Source organism: Oryza glaberrima, chromosome 6 (assembly GCF_000147395.1).
Source record: "Oryza glaberrima chromosome 6, OglaRS2, whole genome shotgun sequence".
Lineage (NCBI taxonomy): Eukaryota > Viridiplantae > Streptophyta > Magnoliopsida > Poales > Poaceae > Oryza > Oryza glaberrima.
Genome location: NC_068331.1, coordinates 21,439,889 through 21,457,707, shown reverse-complemented (window position 1 = coordinate 21,457,707; position 17,819 = coordinate 21,439,889). Strand labels below are relative to the sequence as shown.

Genomic DNA, 17,819 nt, shown 5'->3' with positions numbered 1-17,819 from the left:
ATCTTAGTAGGCCCCACAGAACAGAAACATCACTGTCCGGCTCAAGTACGCTATGAACAGTAATACCGTTTGTTTAGGACAGAGAAGCATGATAGTGATTGGGATGTAAGGTAGGGATAATCTAATTCTTATAATAAGGTTGGGTTAATCTAAACCGTTAATTTGATTGGACTTGCACTGTCAGTTCAGTCTGGACAGCAACATTAGTGGCACGGGCACAGTGGCAGCATGCAACGATGCAATGCTGAATGCATTCCTTGAGGATAAATAAAACGAGAGGAAACAACAAATGGCGACGAAACGACATTACTCTGACAGGCGAGCTGGAACGAACATGCTCTTGCTGTTGCTTCTACAGTAGTACTACTATTTCCACGAGCGTCTCCAAATCGAATGGAGCGTCCTAAACGAATCATCATCAATTCATCATCATCCATCAGAAGAATCCATGGAAGCAATCACACGAAGAGCACAGCAATCACCAACCAGAAAACACCCCCCTTTTCCCTGTTCGCACCAACCGCCAGAATTAATTATTGCCTGGGCTAGCTGCAAAGATCGATCGATTGGTCAGCTCCATCGAACCTCCTCTAATTGCGGGGGCTATGCGTGCAATATCATATAGAAAATGCATTCATTCATTCATTCATGCATGCATGCAAATGCAAGCAGTGGAGATTGTTGACATGGTTGTTGGGTGAAGAAGAATTGAGGGAAGAAAGGAACTGGTCACCAACTGATCATGATATATCTTTGCTGGATCGTCACATAAATCTGTTGGTTGTTATTGCTTCAATATTCCGTCATTTTCTTGATGGTTGCACTTAAGCTAGGGGAGGAGCTGCTGATCGGTGACACTGGCAGTGAGCAGTGGCAGTTTCTGCATCGATCTTGGCCGTACGTCCAGCTGTTTTGCTCTTGTACTGACTTGCCAACTAACAGAAACAACTCAACAAAAGTTCTCTCTCTTTTTCTCACACCCCTCCGAATTTTCATGTCTCTAGATTTTATGAAAGTTGATTGAGCTCTCATAATTTCACATGTAGGACTTAGTTTTCCATCACCATCAAAATCTGTTTAGTTCGCGAAAAGAAAACATTTGGATATCACATTTGATGTTTGACCAGATGTCGGAAGGGGTTTTCGGACATGAATGAAAAAACTAATTTCATAACTCACCTTCAAACCGCGAGATGACTAATTAGGCTCAAAAGATTTGTCTCGCGATTTTTCACCTAACTTTGTAATTAGTTTTTCTTTTAATTTTGTATTTAATGCTCTATACATATGTTCAAGGATTTAATGTGATGTTTTTGGGGAAAAATTTTTGGGACCTAAACCAGCCCTCAGTAGTCAGTAGTACTACAGTCTACAGATGGTGAAGAACCAGATAGACTGCATTCGAATTATTCCTCGGCACTTTTCCCTTATCGTTTTTGGACCAAACATATTTCCTCCCTCCTGACATTTTTGAAGTTTTACAGAGAGAATAATGTCACCTAAAAATTCTGAATATATCGTGGCTGAATTTTGCTCTGCCTGTACCTTTGATGCTTTCAAAATAGATCTCTGATTGTACTAGAACAGTACTGACCAAACTCAAACTTTTTCCCAACTTCTGCTGTCTATGCTCCGTACATGCAGTTGTGCAGCTATCACACTGTTAGCCCATGTGTGTATTAATTTAGACGTATAAATCTCACCATTTAATTACTGGGAAGGACAAAGAAAACTTGCAATATAGTACAAAAGAATAATTATTCCCTCTTGGTATAAATCAGGTGACAATAATTTATCATTCATAATTCTAAGTGCTGTTCCCATTTACAACTCAACGTTGCAAATTTTCTCATAGAACTGAAGAAAATTGGAGAGAGAGAGAGAGTAAAGCGATCCAAGGCTCCAAGCACCTGTGCACTGATCTCAAAGCCATCATCCACGGCTCAGAATAAATAACTAGTAAAATAATAAATAATCGACGGCGACCGTACACCGGCCGCCGGCAGCCGTGACCGGAGCCGCAGTTCCTGCAGCCGCTCCGGCGTACGGCCGGCCAGCGCGGCAGCCATCAATAAATAACAGTACTCTACCAGTTCATATACGTATACGTATGTACGTATACCCAGCTGTATCCGTATCTACGCCGTATGTATAGATAATTGCTATACGCCCCCACTTTCCTTCGCTCCCAAATCCCCAATTCTGCAATTCCCCCTGCTAAATTATCCACAATTCAAATCATCTCCACTTCAATTCTTCCTCCTGTTCATGTCGTCCTCGTCATCAACGTGACCCCGGACAAGTCGCCGCCGAACTCTTCCAGCAGCACCACCAGGTTCCCGCTAGGATTCAGCCATGATCTTGGGACATGGTACCTGATTAAAATTTTCAGGCAAACAAGAACAGAAATTCGATCAAATCCAGCTCAAAATTTAACCGTTTTGAGTAAATTTATTTAATAATTTACCATCTCTGGGAAGCGTCGCCGCAGTTGGCCTGGCACTTCTTCTCGGAGTAGGTGCCGGCGTAGCTGCAGCCGCCGCAGTTGCCGGAGGCCTTGTAGGACCAGTAGCGGCCGATGAGGTGGCCGTTCACCCACGCCTGGCCCTTCCCCATGCTGCCGAGGTCCAGCGCCACCGGCGCGCCGCCGGCCGGCGCGTTGAAGTAGGCCCTGTGCCACGTCACCGGCTGCTTGCCGGCGGCGCCGCCCCACTCCACGGAGGAGCTCCCGCTGACGGAGTGCACCCCCAGCTTCTCCCCCTTCAGGCCAATCTAAGCATATAGATGCAGCAGAGATGATCATCAGTTTATACATTTCTTCTAATCTAATAAATCATATGTATTTTTTCTATCATATTAGTTTCTGATCATTGGATGTAGTTAAGTAGGATGGGCATTGTTAGACCTAATAATCGGAAACGATTTAGTACCGTAAGGTACTGGTACCTCGAGATACTTTTTATTGGACCGAAGCAAATCCCATCATATTAACTACTTGTAGTAATTTTTTTTTACTGATAGCAAAACTCATAAATTAGTGGTTGAGATTATTTTTACTGTGATAATAAAAAATACTATCAATAAAGACCACCGTGATTAGTAAAGTAGTACTCCCTCCGTTCCATAATGTAAGCCATTCTAGTATTTTCCACATTCATATTGATGCTAATGAATCTAGATAATATCTATGAATCTAGATACTAGATATTATCTAGATTTATTAGCATCAATATGAATGAGGGAAGTACAGTACTGTACCTGGTATGTCCATTTCTGTTTGCTGAGGTCTCTCTTCCCCTCGTTGAGGCCGGACAGCGTCACCGGGCCGAGCACGCCGATGTTCCACGTCTCATAATGCGTGCCGACGTTCTGCACAAATCACGGCCAAGATTGAAAAATTATAATCTGAATTCTGAACATGAAAAGTCTGAAATCTGAATGACAAATCTTGAATCATCTGAATATCATGACTGATCGATGAGATGAGCTCACCGGGAGGCCGACGGCGGAGCTGAGGATGGAGATCTTGTTGCTGCCCTGCCACATCTTGACGTACCCACTGTACGTCAGCTTCGGCCCGTCGTAGCCACCATACGCATTGCCTGCGACACCATCGAAATTCATTCATTCATCAGTGAATCATCAGTGAACCGATCTCAAGATCAATGTTGGTTAATTTGTCTGAATGTCTGATCATCATCATCATCATCATCAAGAAGAAATTTCAGTGAGAGTTACCGAAGTATTGCCCGTTGACGAACACCTGCACGCTGTGCCCGGCGGAGTAGACGGTCAGCTGCGGCCACTGGCCGGACTTCAAGAACTGCTCGCCGGAGTCGATGTTGACACTGCCAACACACACAATTAATTAGCAAGTAATATTCAGGAGGAATTTTATAGTCACTTGAGGTACCAAAACTTTGCAGTAAAATTTTTTAGTACTTTAAGTTACTTATAGTACTCCCTCCATTTCAAAATGTTTGACACAGTTGACTTTTTAGCACGTGTTTGACCGTTCGTCTTATTCAAAAAATTTATAAAATATGTAAAACTATATGTGTACATGAAAATATATTTAACAATGAATCAAATGATATGAAAAGAATAAATAATTACTTAAATTTTTTGAATAAGACGAATGGATCAAACACATACTAAAAAGTCAACGGTGTCAAACATTTTGAAACGGAGGGTGTATCTAGAGATATCAAATTTTACACTAGAAAATAGAGAAATTTTACGATCCTTTAGAAAGTACCTCGAGGTACCTAAGCTTTGCACTAAATTTTCTGGTGCCTTAAGATACTTTGTACCTGAGATAAAAATATGTTACCTCTAGGTATCTTATCAAGAATGGTAAAATTACCCGATCTTCAGAGGTCAGGACTAAGGCTGTAAGTGGATCAGCCGCGAACCCACTTATAGGTCAAAATAAGCGGGTCCGCGGCTTATTTAAGCCTATAAGTGAGTTTCGCGGGTTAGCCACTTACCCCCTAGTCAGGACCTGATCGGAGAAGAATTTTCAGGTTTTGGTTTGGTTGGCATCAGATCACTTACTAGGTGGTGTACCACAGGTAGTCGGACTTGTCCCACGTCATGCTGAGCTGCTCGACGAGGCCGTCCTTGGTGAAGGCCGTCTCGTCCAGCGAGTTGGTGGCCTCGCCGTACGACTGCCAGGTGAACCCGCCCGCCGGGTTCATCTTCGCCGGCGACGACGCCGCCGTCACCGTCGCGGTGTTGTACACGGCGGTCCTGCAGTCCGGCAGCACGCTGATGGACCACGCCGGGAGGTCGTACCGCCGCCCGTTGAACGCCACCCTCGCCGCCGCGCTCGTGTGGAAGTTGGACAGGAACGCCGCGCAGTCGCCGCTGCTCGACCTGAACACGTATGCCTGAAAAAGAATGCAGGAAAAGAATGATCACGGCCATGAACTTGCAGGCTAAAGAAATTTTACGGTTCTTAATATGTACTCCCTCCTTTTCAGATTATAAGTCGCTATACTCCTCCAAATTTAATTAAGTTGGTAGAAAAAAAGTAGTACCATTTTCAACCTAAGATAAATATATTATAAAAATATATTTAATTATTAATTTAATAAAACTAATTTGGTGTTGTAAATATTATTATATTTGTCTACAAACTTAGAGCTATTTGACTTTGACCAAAGTCATAACGACTTATAATCTAAAGCGGGGAAGTATCAAGAAGTACCAAAATTTTTAATACAAGTTTTGATACCTTATAATATTGGAGGTACTGAGAGTTACCAAAATTTATATTAGAAAATATGGTAGCTCGCAATACTTTCTCAAGTACGGTAAAATGCTGGTTAAGTCTGAAATTTTGCAGAAAAAAATTGTGATGAGATGGACCTTCTCGTAGTTGCCGATGTTCTGGACGGTCGGGTCGCCGGCAACGAGCGCCGGCTCGGCCTGCTTGATGGCCTTGTGAAGGTTCGTCAGGTGACCCCATTTGGGCTGCCGAAGCAGACCTGAAACACAGAACACACAACTCTTCAGACGTCCACAAATTCAGACAAAACTGAAAATACAGCTGAAATCTCACGCAAATGCGCAACAAACTGCTACCGTATTCATCGATCGGCGCATCATAATCGTAGCTCGTCGCGATGAACGGACCGCCAGCTGTCCGGTCAAAGTTGGTGCCGCCATGGTACTGAACATAACACATGATGTTTGCACATCAAACAAGTCAACAACTGGTGTGACCAAAATTTGAGAGCCATGTGGGTTCAGGTAAGGTGCTGCACTGCACTGACCATGTAGTAGTTGATGAAGGAGCCGCCCTTCTGGATGAACCTCGCCACGGCGAACGCCAGATCCTCCACTGGCCGCTGCGGCACCGTGCCACCGAAAGCCGTAAACCTTAAACACAAGAAAAATATCATATTTGATTACGATTCAGATTCTGTTATTTTAAAGATTTTGATCCATGAATTCAGTTTTAGATCAGTTTTGTTGGACTGGGGCTCCCATCGGATGGCCTAAACAACCAAAGAATAAGCCAAAATTTAAATTTTTAAACTTAATTTTAAGATATTTTCAACGTAGTTTATTTTTTAGCATTGACTGTTAAGTCACCAAGAACACACATATAAAAATTTTACCTACAAATTCATTTTTATTTCCTAATAAGCCGAAAAAGCTAAACGATGGTAGCCTGGATTATTACCAGCCGCTCCAGGCCTCTGTCCACATGGAAGGCTTGTTCTTGGAGTTGGGGGTGAAGTCGTCGCAGTAGAATCCATTGCAGGTGTTGATCTGTGTGGCCATCCATGGCGCAAGGCAAGAATTAACAGAGGATATAACAAAGAATATGTTCAAAAAAAGATATATCTTTTTTTGGGAAATAAAGTGTAGCACAAATTGCAGGGCATGTATAATTGTTTGGCACCAAGAAGCAAAGTTGGCAGCCTTGCTGGAAAGGAATGCTGCTGGTAGTGATGTCCTAACGAAAGCATATGGGCTAGGCGCCAACAAAGTGGAGTGGTTAATGCAAATTTATTAGCTATTTTAAGTTTTTTAACCCAACTTAAAAAATGAAATTTTTACTGTTTATTAATACGGTACAAAGAGGTACCCTTAAAAGTTAGAGAAATTTTATGTTTCATAAGAAAAGTAATTGTAATTATCAAAATTTTAATACCTCGAGATAAGTATCTCCCTTTACTTTCTCAAGAGAGCAATTTTTTACGGTACTTGATGAGATACCATAAGGTACCAAAAATTTAGTGTAAAATTTGGTACCTTATAGTACCTAGATACTAAATTTATAGTAGAAAAAGTGGTACCTCATGATATTTCCTCAGTAACTGTAAAAATTGCTCTTCTTAAGATTGATAAAATAATATACCCTAAAAGTTAAAAGTGGTACCAAGGACCATAAAGTCACTCAACTTGGTTACATTTTTGTAAAAACTCCAGTTTTTTTTGACACAATTGCAGTGAGAAATGAGAAGTAAAAAATAAAAAAAAAAGAGAAGGAAAGTGACCGTTTAAAAATTACCACGGGGTCAGGGGCGTCGTCCTGCTTGCACATGATCCAGGGCACGCCGGCGTTGGTGGCGACGGCCATCTTCGCCGCCCAGTCGACGTACGACTTCGCGCCGCTGCCCATCACCGACTCCATCGGTCCGTACTCGTTCTCCACCTGCGCCAATGCGCGGCTCAAATTCAATTTCATTCCCATCGCGTTGCAGGGAATCAGGATGCTCCGAGCTGAAAGATTGTGTTTTCTGGTTGATTATTTTTACCTGGGCGAGGATGATCGGTCCGCCCTGCCACTCGAACAGCCCTTCCGATTTCATCATCGACACGATCTTCTCCACGAACGTCTGCATCGCCGCCTGCGTAATCCAAATTTTTTTTTTTAAAAAAAACAGAGTAAAACAGAGTATCCAAATTTTCTCTGTTAATTTGTCACCAGTATTACCTTGAATGGGCCATTGTCAGTCCTGAAGCTGATGCCCGGGACGTACTTGAGCCAGACAGGAAACCCACTGCAAAATCCAAAACCGAAACAAAATTTCTTAGAAATCCAAAAAAGAAGAAGCTCTGAATTTCGACGAATGCTGCTGCTAGTGTTTGGTTCGTTTGGGATTCGGATTTCTCACCCGTAGTTCCACTCGGCGCAGACGTAGGGGCCGATGCGGAGGTTGACGTAGAGCCCAGCCTGCTTCACCAGCTTCACGAACCTCACCAGGTCGTACCTGTCGCTGAAGTAGTACTGCCATGGAATCCATCCATCCATGGCGATCGAACGATTTCAGTTAACTTTTTCTTTCTCCATTTTTGGTGTTGGTTTCAGACTTTCAGTTTGCAAGAACATACTACATACCTGTCCCTGCACTGGCTCGTGGCCGTTCCAGAAGACGTAGGTCTGGATCACGTCGAGGCCGCCGTCCTTGGCCTTCTGGATCAGGTCCGGCCACATCTGCCGCCGCCGCCATGGAAACGGGAGGAATTTGGTCAGGCGAGCGAGCTATGAACTGCTTGGGTAGCTTGTTGGATAGGGTACTGTACCTCGGGGGTGCTGCGAGGGTAGTGGATGGAGCCGGAGATGAGGATGCGGCGCTGGCCATTGATGGTGAGCGACCTGTGGTCGTAGGTGACGGCGGCATTGGCCACGGCGGCGGTGGCGACGAGCAGGAGGAAGGCGACGGCGCCGCCGGACATGGTGGCTGGCGCGCGCGCGTCCGCCGGCCGGTGGCCGAGCTCGAAGCGCGTAGAAAGCTTGGGTTTCTTGGAGAGATGCCAATGGAGGAAGAAGAAGGAGAAGGAGAAGGAGAGGAGTGGGAGAGGAGAGAAGCGGTGGTGGTGGTGGGGGGCTTTTTATACGAGTTCTTGATTTCGGTGTTGGCTTCTTCTCAACTTATATTATCTGTGCTTTTTTCTTCTCATTTAAATTTAATTTCTTGGTTTGATTGTTTTCCCTCGCTTTTGGATTACCGCCATTCTGTTCACCATTGGAGGGGGAAGAGAGAGAGAGAGAGCAAGGCGTGAGGAGTGAAATGGTGAAAGCGTGAAGCAGAAGAAGCAGGGGAGGAAGAAGAAGTCTGCATGGGAGGAGTTTTTGGCTGATGCTGCTGAAAGGGAGCCCTGGGGTTGGAGGAGACGTGTGGGGCCCACTGTTCATGTCTTTTATCAAATTATTTTTGGCTTTCTAAATTTCTGTCTTATACATATATAGGGGGGGGGGGGGGTTGCTTTTCTTTCTTTTTCATTTTTTTCTCCTTCTACTTTCGTGTAATCTTTGCATTTTCCACGCTGGATTTGCCAGGGGTGTAACACGTCAGCCCAGCTTGATCCTATGATGTTGTTTACCTGCTTATGTCCTCCCTTGTGTAAAAGGGTTAGCTCGGGAGTTTTGGATATGTTTGTGAGAAAGGTTACAGGGTGGAAGCTAACGCGAACAATATTGTGTAAAAGAGTTAGCTCGGGAGTTTGGATACATTTGCGATTAGAGGTTTTGGATGGATGACAACGCCGACAATAAGAAAGGGTAGCGACATCATGACCGATGGAGCAATTTGCTACAAGTTACGTCTAAGATAAAGATTATGTTTGGAATTATGATCGTCTGAAAATTCGTCCGATAAAATCTCTAGTTCTTTGAAAATTCACTATTTTAAGATCGCCGTCTAAAAGGCACCTGAGGTTGTTCGATATCGATAATTGCATAGAGAAAAAACTTGAATGATAAAGAGGGGAAACATGGCAGAAGCGTCAAAAATCTCATTGATAATTGTACAGAAATCATGCCATCCATTCAGCAGTGCCTTTTACTTCCAAGTGAAAATGCATGACAAATTGACAATATAGCATATGCCATCGGTGCATCCTAGTCCCAGTCATCCCAATTATAAGTCCGGATGAACATTGTTCATGAGCGTTTGATGAATTTTGGTGGTTGATGAAGCGGTTACACTCACTTTTCGGCTGTAGCCGTTCATGGAAAGCATTCAAGATTGATGGTCAGAAAAGTCTAATACTTATGCAGGAGTGGATATGAAGGAACCCCAGGTTTAGTCGCTTATGGTTAAAGACAGAACAATTCTGGAAGAAGTTAATTGTAGCAGCATTGGGGGGGGGGGGGGGGGGGGGGGAATTAGGTACTCAATGCTAGCAATCCTAAACCGAGTTTGGATATATCTTGATATAGAACCTGGTTTATTTCCTATATATATAAAAAAAGCTACCCCTCCGAGTTGATAATACTTGTCGTTTTGGACAAGGACACGGTCTCAAAAAAACAACTTTAACCATTATTTTCTATTATAATATGTATAAAAGTGCTAACAAATATATGATTTTATTAAAGTACTTTTTAAGACGAATCTATACATGTAGTCATCATATTTAAAAGACAAATATTTTAAAAATGTTTTATAATCAAAGATTCTAAAGTTTGACCTCACTCTTGTCTACAACGACAAGTATTATCAGCCCGGAGGGAATAGATATGGAAAGAGGAGTTTTCAAATCGATGGTTCTAAGAAGAGAGGTGAACGCGTGCGCCAATATCTGACCAAGTTGGGAACATGAGTGGACACAATGCATATGGATGGTTATATTAAAATGACTAACTTAATAATATTAAAATGGTGGTTAATTCAGTTTGGGAAATACCATATACGAAATGCATTGTATATATATATTTTTTTACTTGAGCAAAGGCTAAAATGTTATATTCCATTATCTAATATATATATATATATATATATATATATATATATATATATATATATATATATTACATAATGAGAAATACAGTATATACCCCATGTCAAAATGTGATGATGTTTCGTAGTCGCACAAAATCAGTCATTTTTCCGACGAATAGTTAAAGCAGAAATGCCTAATTCTCTTCATCCAAAGCTTAGCCTTTTTTTAAGGTAAAAGTTGTGCTTCTTAAAGGTGTAGCAACTCGTAACTAACCCCATGACTTTTTGCAAATTGTGAGAGGTGAAACTGAGCTTTCAGATAAGGCATAAAAAAAAATGCGAAGCTACATGCCTATAGCTTCAACGCATGCAATGCAGTTCCGTTATTTTCGAAATCCTCAGAGAGATCGCCATGATTGAAATGCATCGATCCAGTTTCAATGCAAAAGGACTGCACGGTGAATGCGTGTGCGTGTTGCCACGAGCTGCACACGTGGCAGGTTTTGGGAGTGGACACGTGTCACAGCTCCCGGACAAGAGTGACAATCAGCTTAATTATCAGCCTAGCCGAAGATGACAGTTCAACATACACATAATACAAATGAGAAACGGTATAAAGCCTCTTTTTTCATAGTTATGAAAACATAGGCTATGCAGGATTACTGTATCAGGAATATTAGTAAAGTTGTAATTACATGACTCCACTAATTAGGAGTTAAATTTTAACGAAACACTCAACTTTATTTTTGTGGGTCTGTTTGACACAGCTCCAGCTTCACCTCTCCTAGAACTGGAGTCCAGCCAAACAGTTTCAGTTCCACTTAAAATAAAAGCGGAGCTAGGTGGAGTGCTATCCTCTTTTTTCATAGTTATGAAAACATAGGCTATGCAGGATTACTGTATCGGGAATATCAGTAAAGTTGTAATTACATGACTCCACTAGTTAGGAGTTAAATTTTGACGAAACACTCAGCTTTATTTCTGTGGGCTTGTTTGGCACAGCTCCAGCTTCACCTCTCCTAGAACTGAAGTCCAGCCAAACAGTTTCAGCTCCACTTAAAATGAAAGCGGAGCTAGGTGGAGTGCTATCATAAAATGAACTAGAGAGGTGAAGCTGAGTTTAAGCTACTTCACAACTCCACTTCAGACTCTACCCTTAGGCCATTCCCAACCCAAAACACTAGACATGGTTTCCATAAACTTCACATCATCAAGAAACTAGGACTAGACACTACTCTTCCAATGCAAACGCTACTATTCCATACTTAAATTTAATGCTCTTTATCTCACATGATATCTTGGATGTTGTGTAGAAACCATGTCTCATGCAAGACATGGTGTCTTTCTCTTTCCTCATTTATTCACTTGCCACATCATTTTTCATCCTAGGTGACAGCTTATTTAATACTATGGACACCATTCTAGTCATTGGGTTGAGAATAGTCTTAGAGGTAAATTTAGAAGTTAGAAGCTTTACCAAACATACTTGTCTCTATTTATTGGATGGTGTGTGTGATGATTTGCATGTGAGAATGTCTTTCGTGTAACCCCAAAAAAAAAAAAAGAAATAATCAGACAACAAGATTCAAGCATGCAAAATGGCTGCTAGCTACACGCAAGGTGATTATTCTCTGGTAGTCTGGTACTGAACAGGACACTGGTCTGATGATTGGCATCAGTGCACCATTCGATTATTCCCTGCATGCGATTTCTTATACCTTACTAATCTTCTAGCTACATGGCTCGAGACAGTGTTTAGTCATAAATTAATCAAAGAGGACAATCATCATCTTATCGACGGTTGCAGCTTTTATCTTTTATTAAGTAGCACATAAACAATGATCAGTCCTACATAGCTTCGTAGCATCATCTTTGTCTTTCTGAAAGTAATAGTGTAATAGTAGTGCCGATATATAATGTAGTACATCCTTTTAAGCGTCAGAATGTATCACTGTAATGAATGTACCAAGTCCATACTCCCTCCATTTTACTCATTTTAAAATATAAGGCATATTTGATTTCGTTGCGACAAGACTTTATCAATAATGGTTCTATTATCATATTATTTATATGATACAAAAGTATAATCATAAGTAACTACTTTTGAATACAAATCCAATAAATTCAATTTTGTGTCACAAAAATTATATCCTAATAGAATAATGGTTGAGCAAACCTTGTCGCGATGAAACAAAATATACCTTATTTTTTAAAACGGATGGATTATCGAAATATGGAGTGTGGGGTGACTAATATTGTGATTAAATTGGCAAGTTAGTGGTTAAGACCATCTTTTCGACCTCTCCATTGCGAGTGACAATGATAGGGTGTCAACGAATTGTCATCACCAATTCAAAATCATAATTTGATTCTCTTATTATCATGACCCTGAACAAGATCTCTCAACAACCAAAAGCTCATCACTCACTCACAAAGCTAGCTGCACCGACAATGCATGCTACGCGGAGGTTAGAGAAAGAATTCATGGGCCAATTAACTAGTTGGGGGTGTGATTAATCCCCATTGCATGACATCTCATCAAAAAAATTAAATCCCCAACGACTATGCATATGCTGAACTGCACTGGCTAAAGCTAGCTCATCAGTTATTAGTCATTACCGTTCATGCACCGAATTAAAGAAATTAAAAAGTTGATTAGCTTGACAGGCAGTTATATATATGTAGGCCCCAATTAATTTTCATTAGGCCAAGAGTGGCCACCACATTAGTGAGGACCAGTTAATACCAGCATTTTTGAACTAAAGTTATAGAGCCCACATTAGAAGATACGCAAATCGAGCAGTTCTGATTAACTGGCGGTTACACTCTAGATTCCCCATGTGAGAATGGTCACATTTTCTTAAAAAAACAATGTTAAAAAAAATGCGGTAGTCGACAGACAAAAGGTCGCTAGAGTAAAGCTCTGTTATTTACAGGTGATTGGACATATTATTATAAATAATTGTTTATATATATGAATCAAATATTATATATTATAAATCTAAAAGCAACTAAGAACAAATTATCTAAGCAATATTGATGTGGAAAGTTTGTTGATAAACTTATAGTTTGAGAAACGTGATATATACGCATAATCCCATAAGTCCATAATTGAAAAGACTGTGTTCTAACTTTCTTTCATACATTATCTCCCAGAGTAACTAGAGATCATTCACTTTGTTAGTGTAATGTAATACATGGAGTACGTGCTTGTGACATCATTTGCCTCATTGGAATGATTAGCTATGCATGGATATGTAAAACAAAACATTTTAGTACTGTAGAGCCAGCTACTAGATCATGCATGAGACAAGACTTTCTCTAGACAACAAAAGAGAACATAATAAAAAGAAGACAATGAGACAAGATGGCAAATTGCATAATTAGGAGAAAAACAAGACAAAGTGACAGCTAACAATGGATCGTGACAACAGTACCACTCAACTAAATAGTAATATTTAGCCGACTAATTAAAATAAATTAAACCATTAATCCCCATTTTTGTAATCCAAGCTTTATATTATTGTTTTCGCTGCTGCTGTAGAAGTTAAACTGTTTCCTATGAAATATCCTTTTTAAATGGAACATAGCTAAAGAGTGTTTTCATGTGCAGATTGCTGGATTTTTTTCATATTTTATCCCCTTTTAAAAACTTATTTTTTCAAATAGAACCATAGAAGAACTTATTCTAGAAATAGGCTCTTTTCTCACACCAAGGTCATTGAGGTTGCAGTTCAACGTCATTAGCACCAACACCCTCGTTCCTCTATAAAAGCTAAGTTACTGAAGTGAAGGGGTCGGCGCCAATGTGTCGACCCTTTCACAGCAATAACTTTTCTTTCACAGCAAAGCGAGAGTGTCGGCGCCAATAATGACCTCGTCACCAGGGTATCTGGTGTCGAGGAAACAGCATATTCTTAGAATAAAGTTTCTAAGAATCTATTTATAAAATAAGTTTTCAAAACAGACTAAAATGTAAAAAATTCAGGTATAGATGGTGTCATATGAGGTTTGGCTTGCCATGTTTGGAGATTTTCTGGGGCCCAAAATAACAGCCAATACCAGCACAAGCCAAACAATGAAGTACCTCATGAGTTAGGCCTACCCTAACAACTCCAACTCATCAGTGACCAGTCATCACTTATCACCTACACATACATGGCCGTGATAAGATTAAGGTGGTGTTTGGATCCAGAGACTTAACTTTAGTATCTGTATTTAGACACTAATTTAGAGTATTAAACATAGACTACTTACAAAACTAATTACATAAATGAAAGCTAATTTGCGAGACAAATTTTTAAAGCCTAATTAATCCATAATTAGAGAATGTTTACTGTAGCATCACATAGGCTAATCATGGATTAATTAGGCTCAATAGATTCGTCTCGTAAATTAGTCCAAGATTATGGATGGGTTTTTATTAATAGTCTACATTTAATATTTATAATAAATGTCCAAACATCCGATGTGATAGGGACTTAAAAGTTTTAGTCCCATCTAAACAGGGTCTAAGATCTAATCTACAGTGTCAGTACATGTATGGACAACCTATGAACCTAAGTACAACTAATGAAGAATTATGCTTTGCTGATACGTAGTACCTCTTTTATTTTCCTTGGGAAAATAATCAAAGGACTAATATTCTGAAAAAAAAGAATAATAAAATTAAATGAAATGACAACTGTTATAGGATTAGCCAAGAGAGGACGCAACCTGAAAATTTGGCAAAAGGCATCAAGAAATTGATGAGTCTGCAGCTAAGAGTGCCAGGAAGGAATGCTTAAAATTCAAGCCTTTGGTCATGGAGAGGCCTGGGACCAAGCTGTTTCTTTGTGCATGATGCATGCCGATAATGATGTGTATCTCTTTTCATATCTTCCATAAAAAATAAAAGATATCTCCATAAGGAAATTCTTTATGGTGAGAAATGATGCAGAAATATATGCTTGATTTTTATCACTAGGAATCCTCTGCAATGCTCAATGCCCCTGAATTTCTCAAACATCAAGGATCTGAATCAGTTCAGACTGAAACCACCTTTGGGTGTACTGCCTCTCAACAATACTAATCCTTCTGTAGTTCTGTCAATATCAAAGTATCAGGTCTCTATCAAATATAATCAAACTGTTAATTCCGTTGGACAGGTGATGGATAATGTCATGGGAGACAGACCAACTTCTTTGGATTAATTGACAACTCCAGTGACAAGAACTAATCCTGTTTCACAGCATGAAGTCATGTGCTAGGCACCAAAAGTCTAAAGTTCTTGCTTGATCAGTAAGCCTACTGACCAAGCCTCTAAAAAGAAGCATTAATTCATCAACCTGGCTGAGAGTGCGATCCATCATCTTTCTGATGGCCAGAGTTTGCTCTGCAAAAAGAAAAAAAAATGAAAATGAAAATGAAAATGACTTATGTTATTTCAATATAGAAAGTCTAAATACAAGATATAACTATAGCAATTAATTAGTTACCAAGACTTTCAGGGTAAAGCTATCAATCGAGATTAACATACCAAATTAAAATATGATTGCAGTTTAGTGATGAACATTGTGAAAATACCACTACCATGAAAGCACATGGTGGTGATATAAATTACACAAACATGAACCACTGCAGGTTTTTGGTGGCATTAACAAAGAGGGTAAGAATACTGATAGCACACCTAACAACAGCACTATACTTGTTGGCAATCTTGTTTCTTTTGTTTATTCATTAGGGAGCATCTTGCACTCTCTCCCTCTCTCTACCAAATACTAATTACCCTTGATGACCTTGGTCGAGTCTTGACACCATTTTCAAGTCAATAATTGAATCTTCAAGTCAATAATTGAATCATACCCTCCCTTTAGCCATATATCTTTCTCATCCATAGTTATGCACTGATCAAGATAACTGGGCAATAGTACTCACAAACTTTTGATCTTGTACTAGAGATGGACATAATGCTCTAATAATTATATTAAATGACAGCACAAAATTTTCAATCTGAGTAGCTTGTAAAGTTTTGAAGACAGTATCAGCACAAAATTTTAAAAAATAAAAGGAGGACATATTCCCTTCTTTTCATTTTCTCATAGCCAACAACCCCATGCTACAAGTGGTCTGGATGCAATGTCCACTGGCACTCGAGTAGATTATATGAAAGCAATTGACCCAATAAATATCAACCTCTAGTTGGAACAAAAGCAACAGCAAGTAATAGACTAACAGTAACAAGAGAATGAAAAAAGAAAATCAGATCCTCCATTTTATCTGATGAACAGAATAAAAAATCTGAAGTTTGTACGTTCCTATCTTTCTCACTGAAAGATGCCAAAATACTCAGAAAGTGACGGTGAAAACTAGTAACCAAGACGCAGCTATGCAACGTTGCTATCCTTTTTATTTTATGAAAATAGTACTTCTTATGCTTTTAGCTGATGAAATCTACAAAGAATCATGCACCTTACAACCGCAGTGATCTAATCCAGATCTAATATGTTTATCTCTCCAGACCTAAGGCCTGGAGAAGTTCAAGATCAGAACGGTTCTTCATGACTGGTATATATCCTATACAAAACATAGGTGCCAAAATAAGAGATGCAAGATGCAAACCTTATCACAATGATCTCAAACTTGTCACTAGCATATTTAATTAGAATTATAGCAAATGGACCAAGACAATCCCCTGCAAAATATTTGTTACACCTCGAAAGCAAAAGAAAGGCATGTTCAACTAATATCCATCAAGTGCAATTGAGCTACAACATACTATTTTACAGTTCAGTAAGGTAAAAAAGAAGTTCAGTTAGTAAAAAAAAAAAGTTCAGTGCGGTAAAAAAAAGGAATTCAGTGAGGTGAAAATTTTCTTACCATTACCCTTTTTCTTTTCTTACCTGCAATCTCATTTATCATCATTTCAAACCATAACCTGCTGCAGTACAGTATTACAGAGAGAGAGTCTGTTAAAAAAAGGATAACGATGGGGAATATGGATATATATTATGTCACACCAAAAAAGCAACCCATTTGACCTGTAAAAGTATTACGTGCAAGTTATACATATGCTCATCCTATCTCCTGAAAATACTGAGCTAACCCCATCTTCCTTGCTTCCTTCTTGTTACCCTCTCGTGCACCTTTTGCTTAGCTTCCTCTTTTGCTTAGCTTCCTCTGACAAGTAAAACAAAAGGGTGTTATTTCTAGTTCCTAGGAGACATGGTAGCTCTAAGCCTGACAAATAAACCAATCAAGTAATCTAATCCAACCACTCAAATCTTGCATCACAACTAGCAAAACATGTACTACTCAATACAATATCACACAATATTGACTACAGATCACATCTCTTATGACTAGATCCACTAAGACTGCTCTGACGACAAATTTCAACACCCAAGACCCTCTTATCCAATGCGCCAGTACGCAACAACTGCACCTAGTTTTTTAATGTAGCAGCACATGCTCAGGCACAAAATGATAGGGGCAGCTAGGCAAAGAATACACACACACAAGGATGTGTTGATCTTGGATAACACATCTGCTTCATACAGCTAGCAGCTTTCCACACGCAATTTCCTTATCCAGAGTTCTGATCTTCAGTTACTTCCTCACAGCTCCATCCTACTGGGAATTCTTATCACTCTCTGT

General features: G+C 40.0%; 1 protein-coding gene across 1 annotated transcript; it reads right to left on the bottom strand.

The window, feature by feature from the left end:
* Positions 1–1,741: 1,741 nt before the first annotated feature.
* Positions 1,742–8,522, bottom strand: LOC127776582 (beta-galactosidase 9). Its single transcript, XM_052303008.1, has 16 exons — positions 8,044–8,522; positions 7,859–7,954; positions 7,635–7,747; positions 7,454–7,520; positions 7,275–7,367; positions 7,028–7,171; positions 6,194–6,282; positions 5,781–5,886; positions 5,590–5,677; positions 5,374–5,492; positions 4,558–4,892; positions 3,739–3,848; positions 3,493–3,602; positions 3,259–3,369; positions 2,468–2,772; positions 1,742–2,375 (listed from the first exon to the last, which is right to left on the bottom strand). Exons 1-16 carry the CDS (start codon positions 8,194–8,196, stop codon positions 2,267–2,269), a joined length of 2,148 nt encoding a protein of 715 aa, XP_052158968.1. The 5' UTR covers positions 8,197–8,522; the 3' UTR covers positions 1,742–2,266.
* Positions 8,523–17,819: the final 9,297 nt, after the last annotated feature.

What these genes read in the sequence shown, in the direction of transcription:
- LOC127776582 (XM_052303008.1), bottom strand. Translation starts at nt 8,196, where the DNA reads ATGTCCGGCGGCGCCGTCGCCTTCCTCCTGCTCGTCGCCACCGCCGCC. An exon ending in TACCTGTGGTACACCACCTA is followed by an intron (nt 3,849 to 4,557) that starts GTAAGTGATCTG and finishes GTGTGTTGGCAG; the next exon opens with TGTCAACATCGACTCCGGCG. An exon ending in GCTCCGCCGTCGGCCTCCCG is followed by an intron (nt 3,370 to 3,492) that starts GTGAGCTCATCT and finishes TGATTTGTGCAG; the next exon opens with AACGTCGGCACGCATTATGA.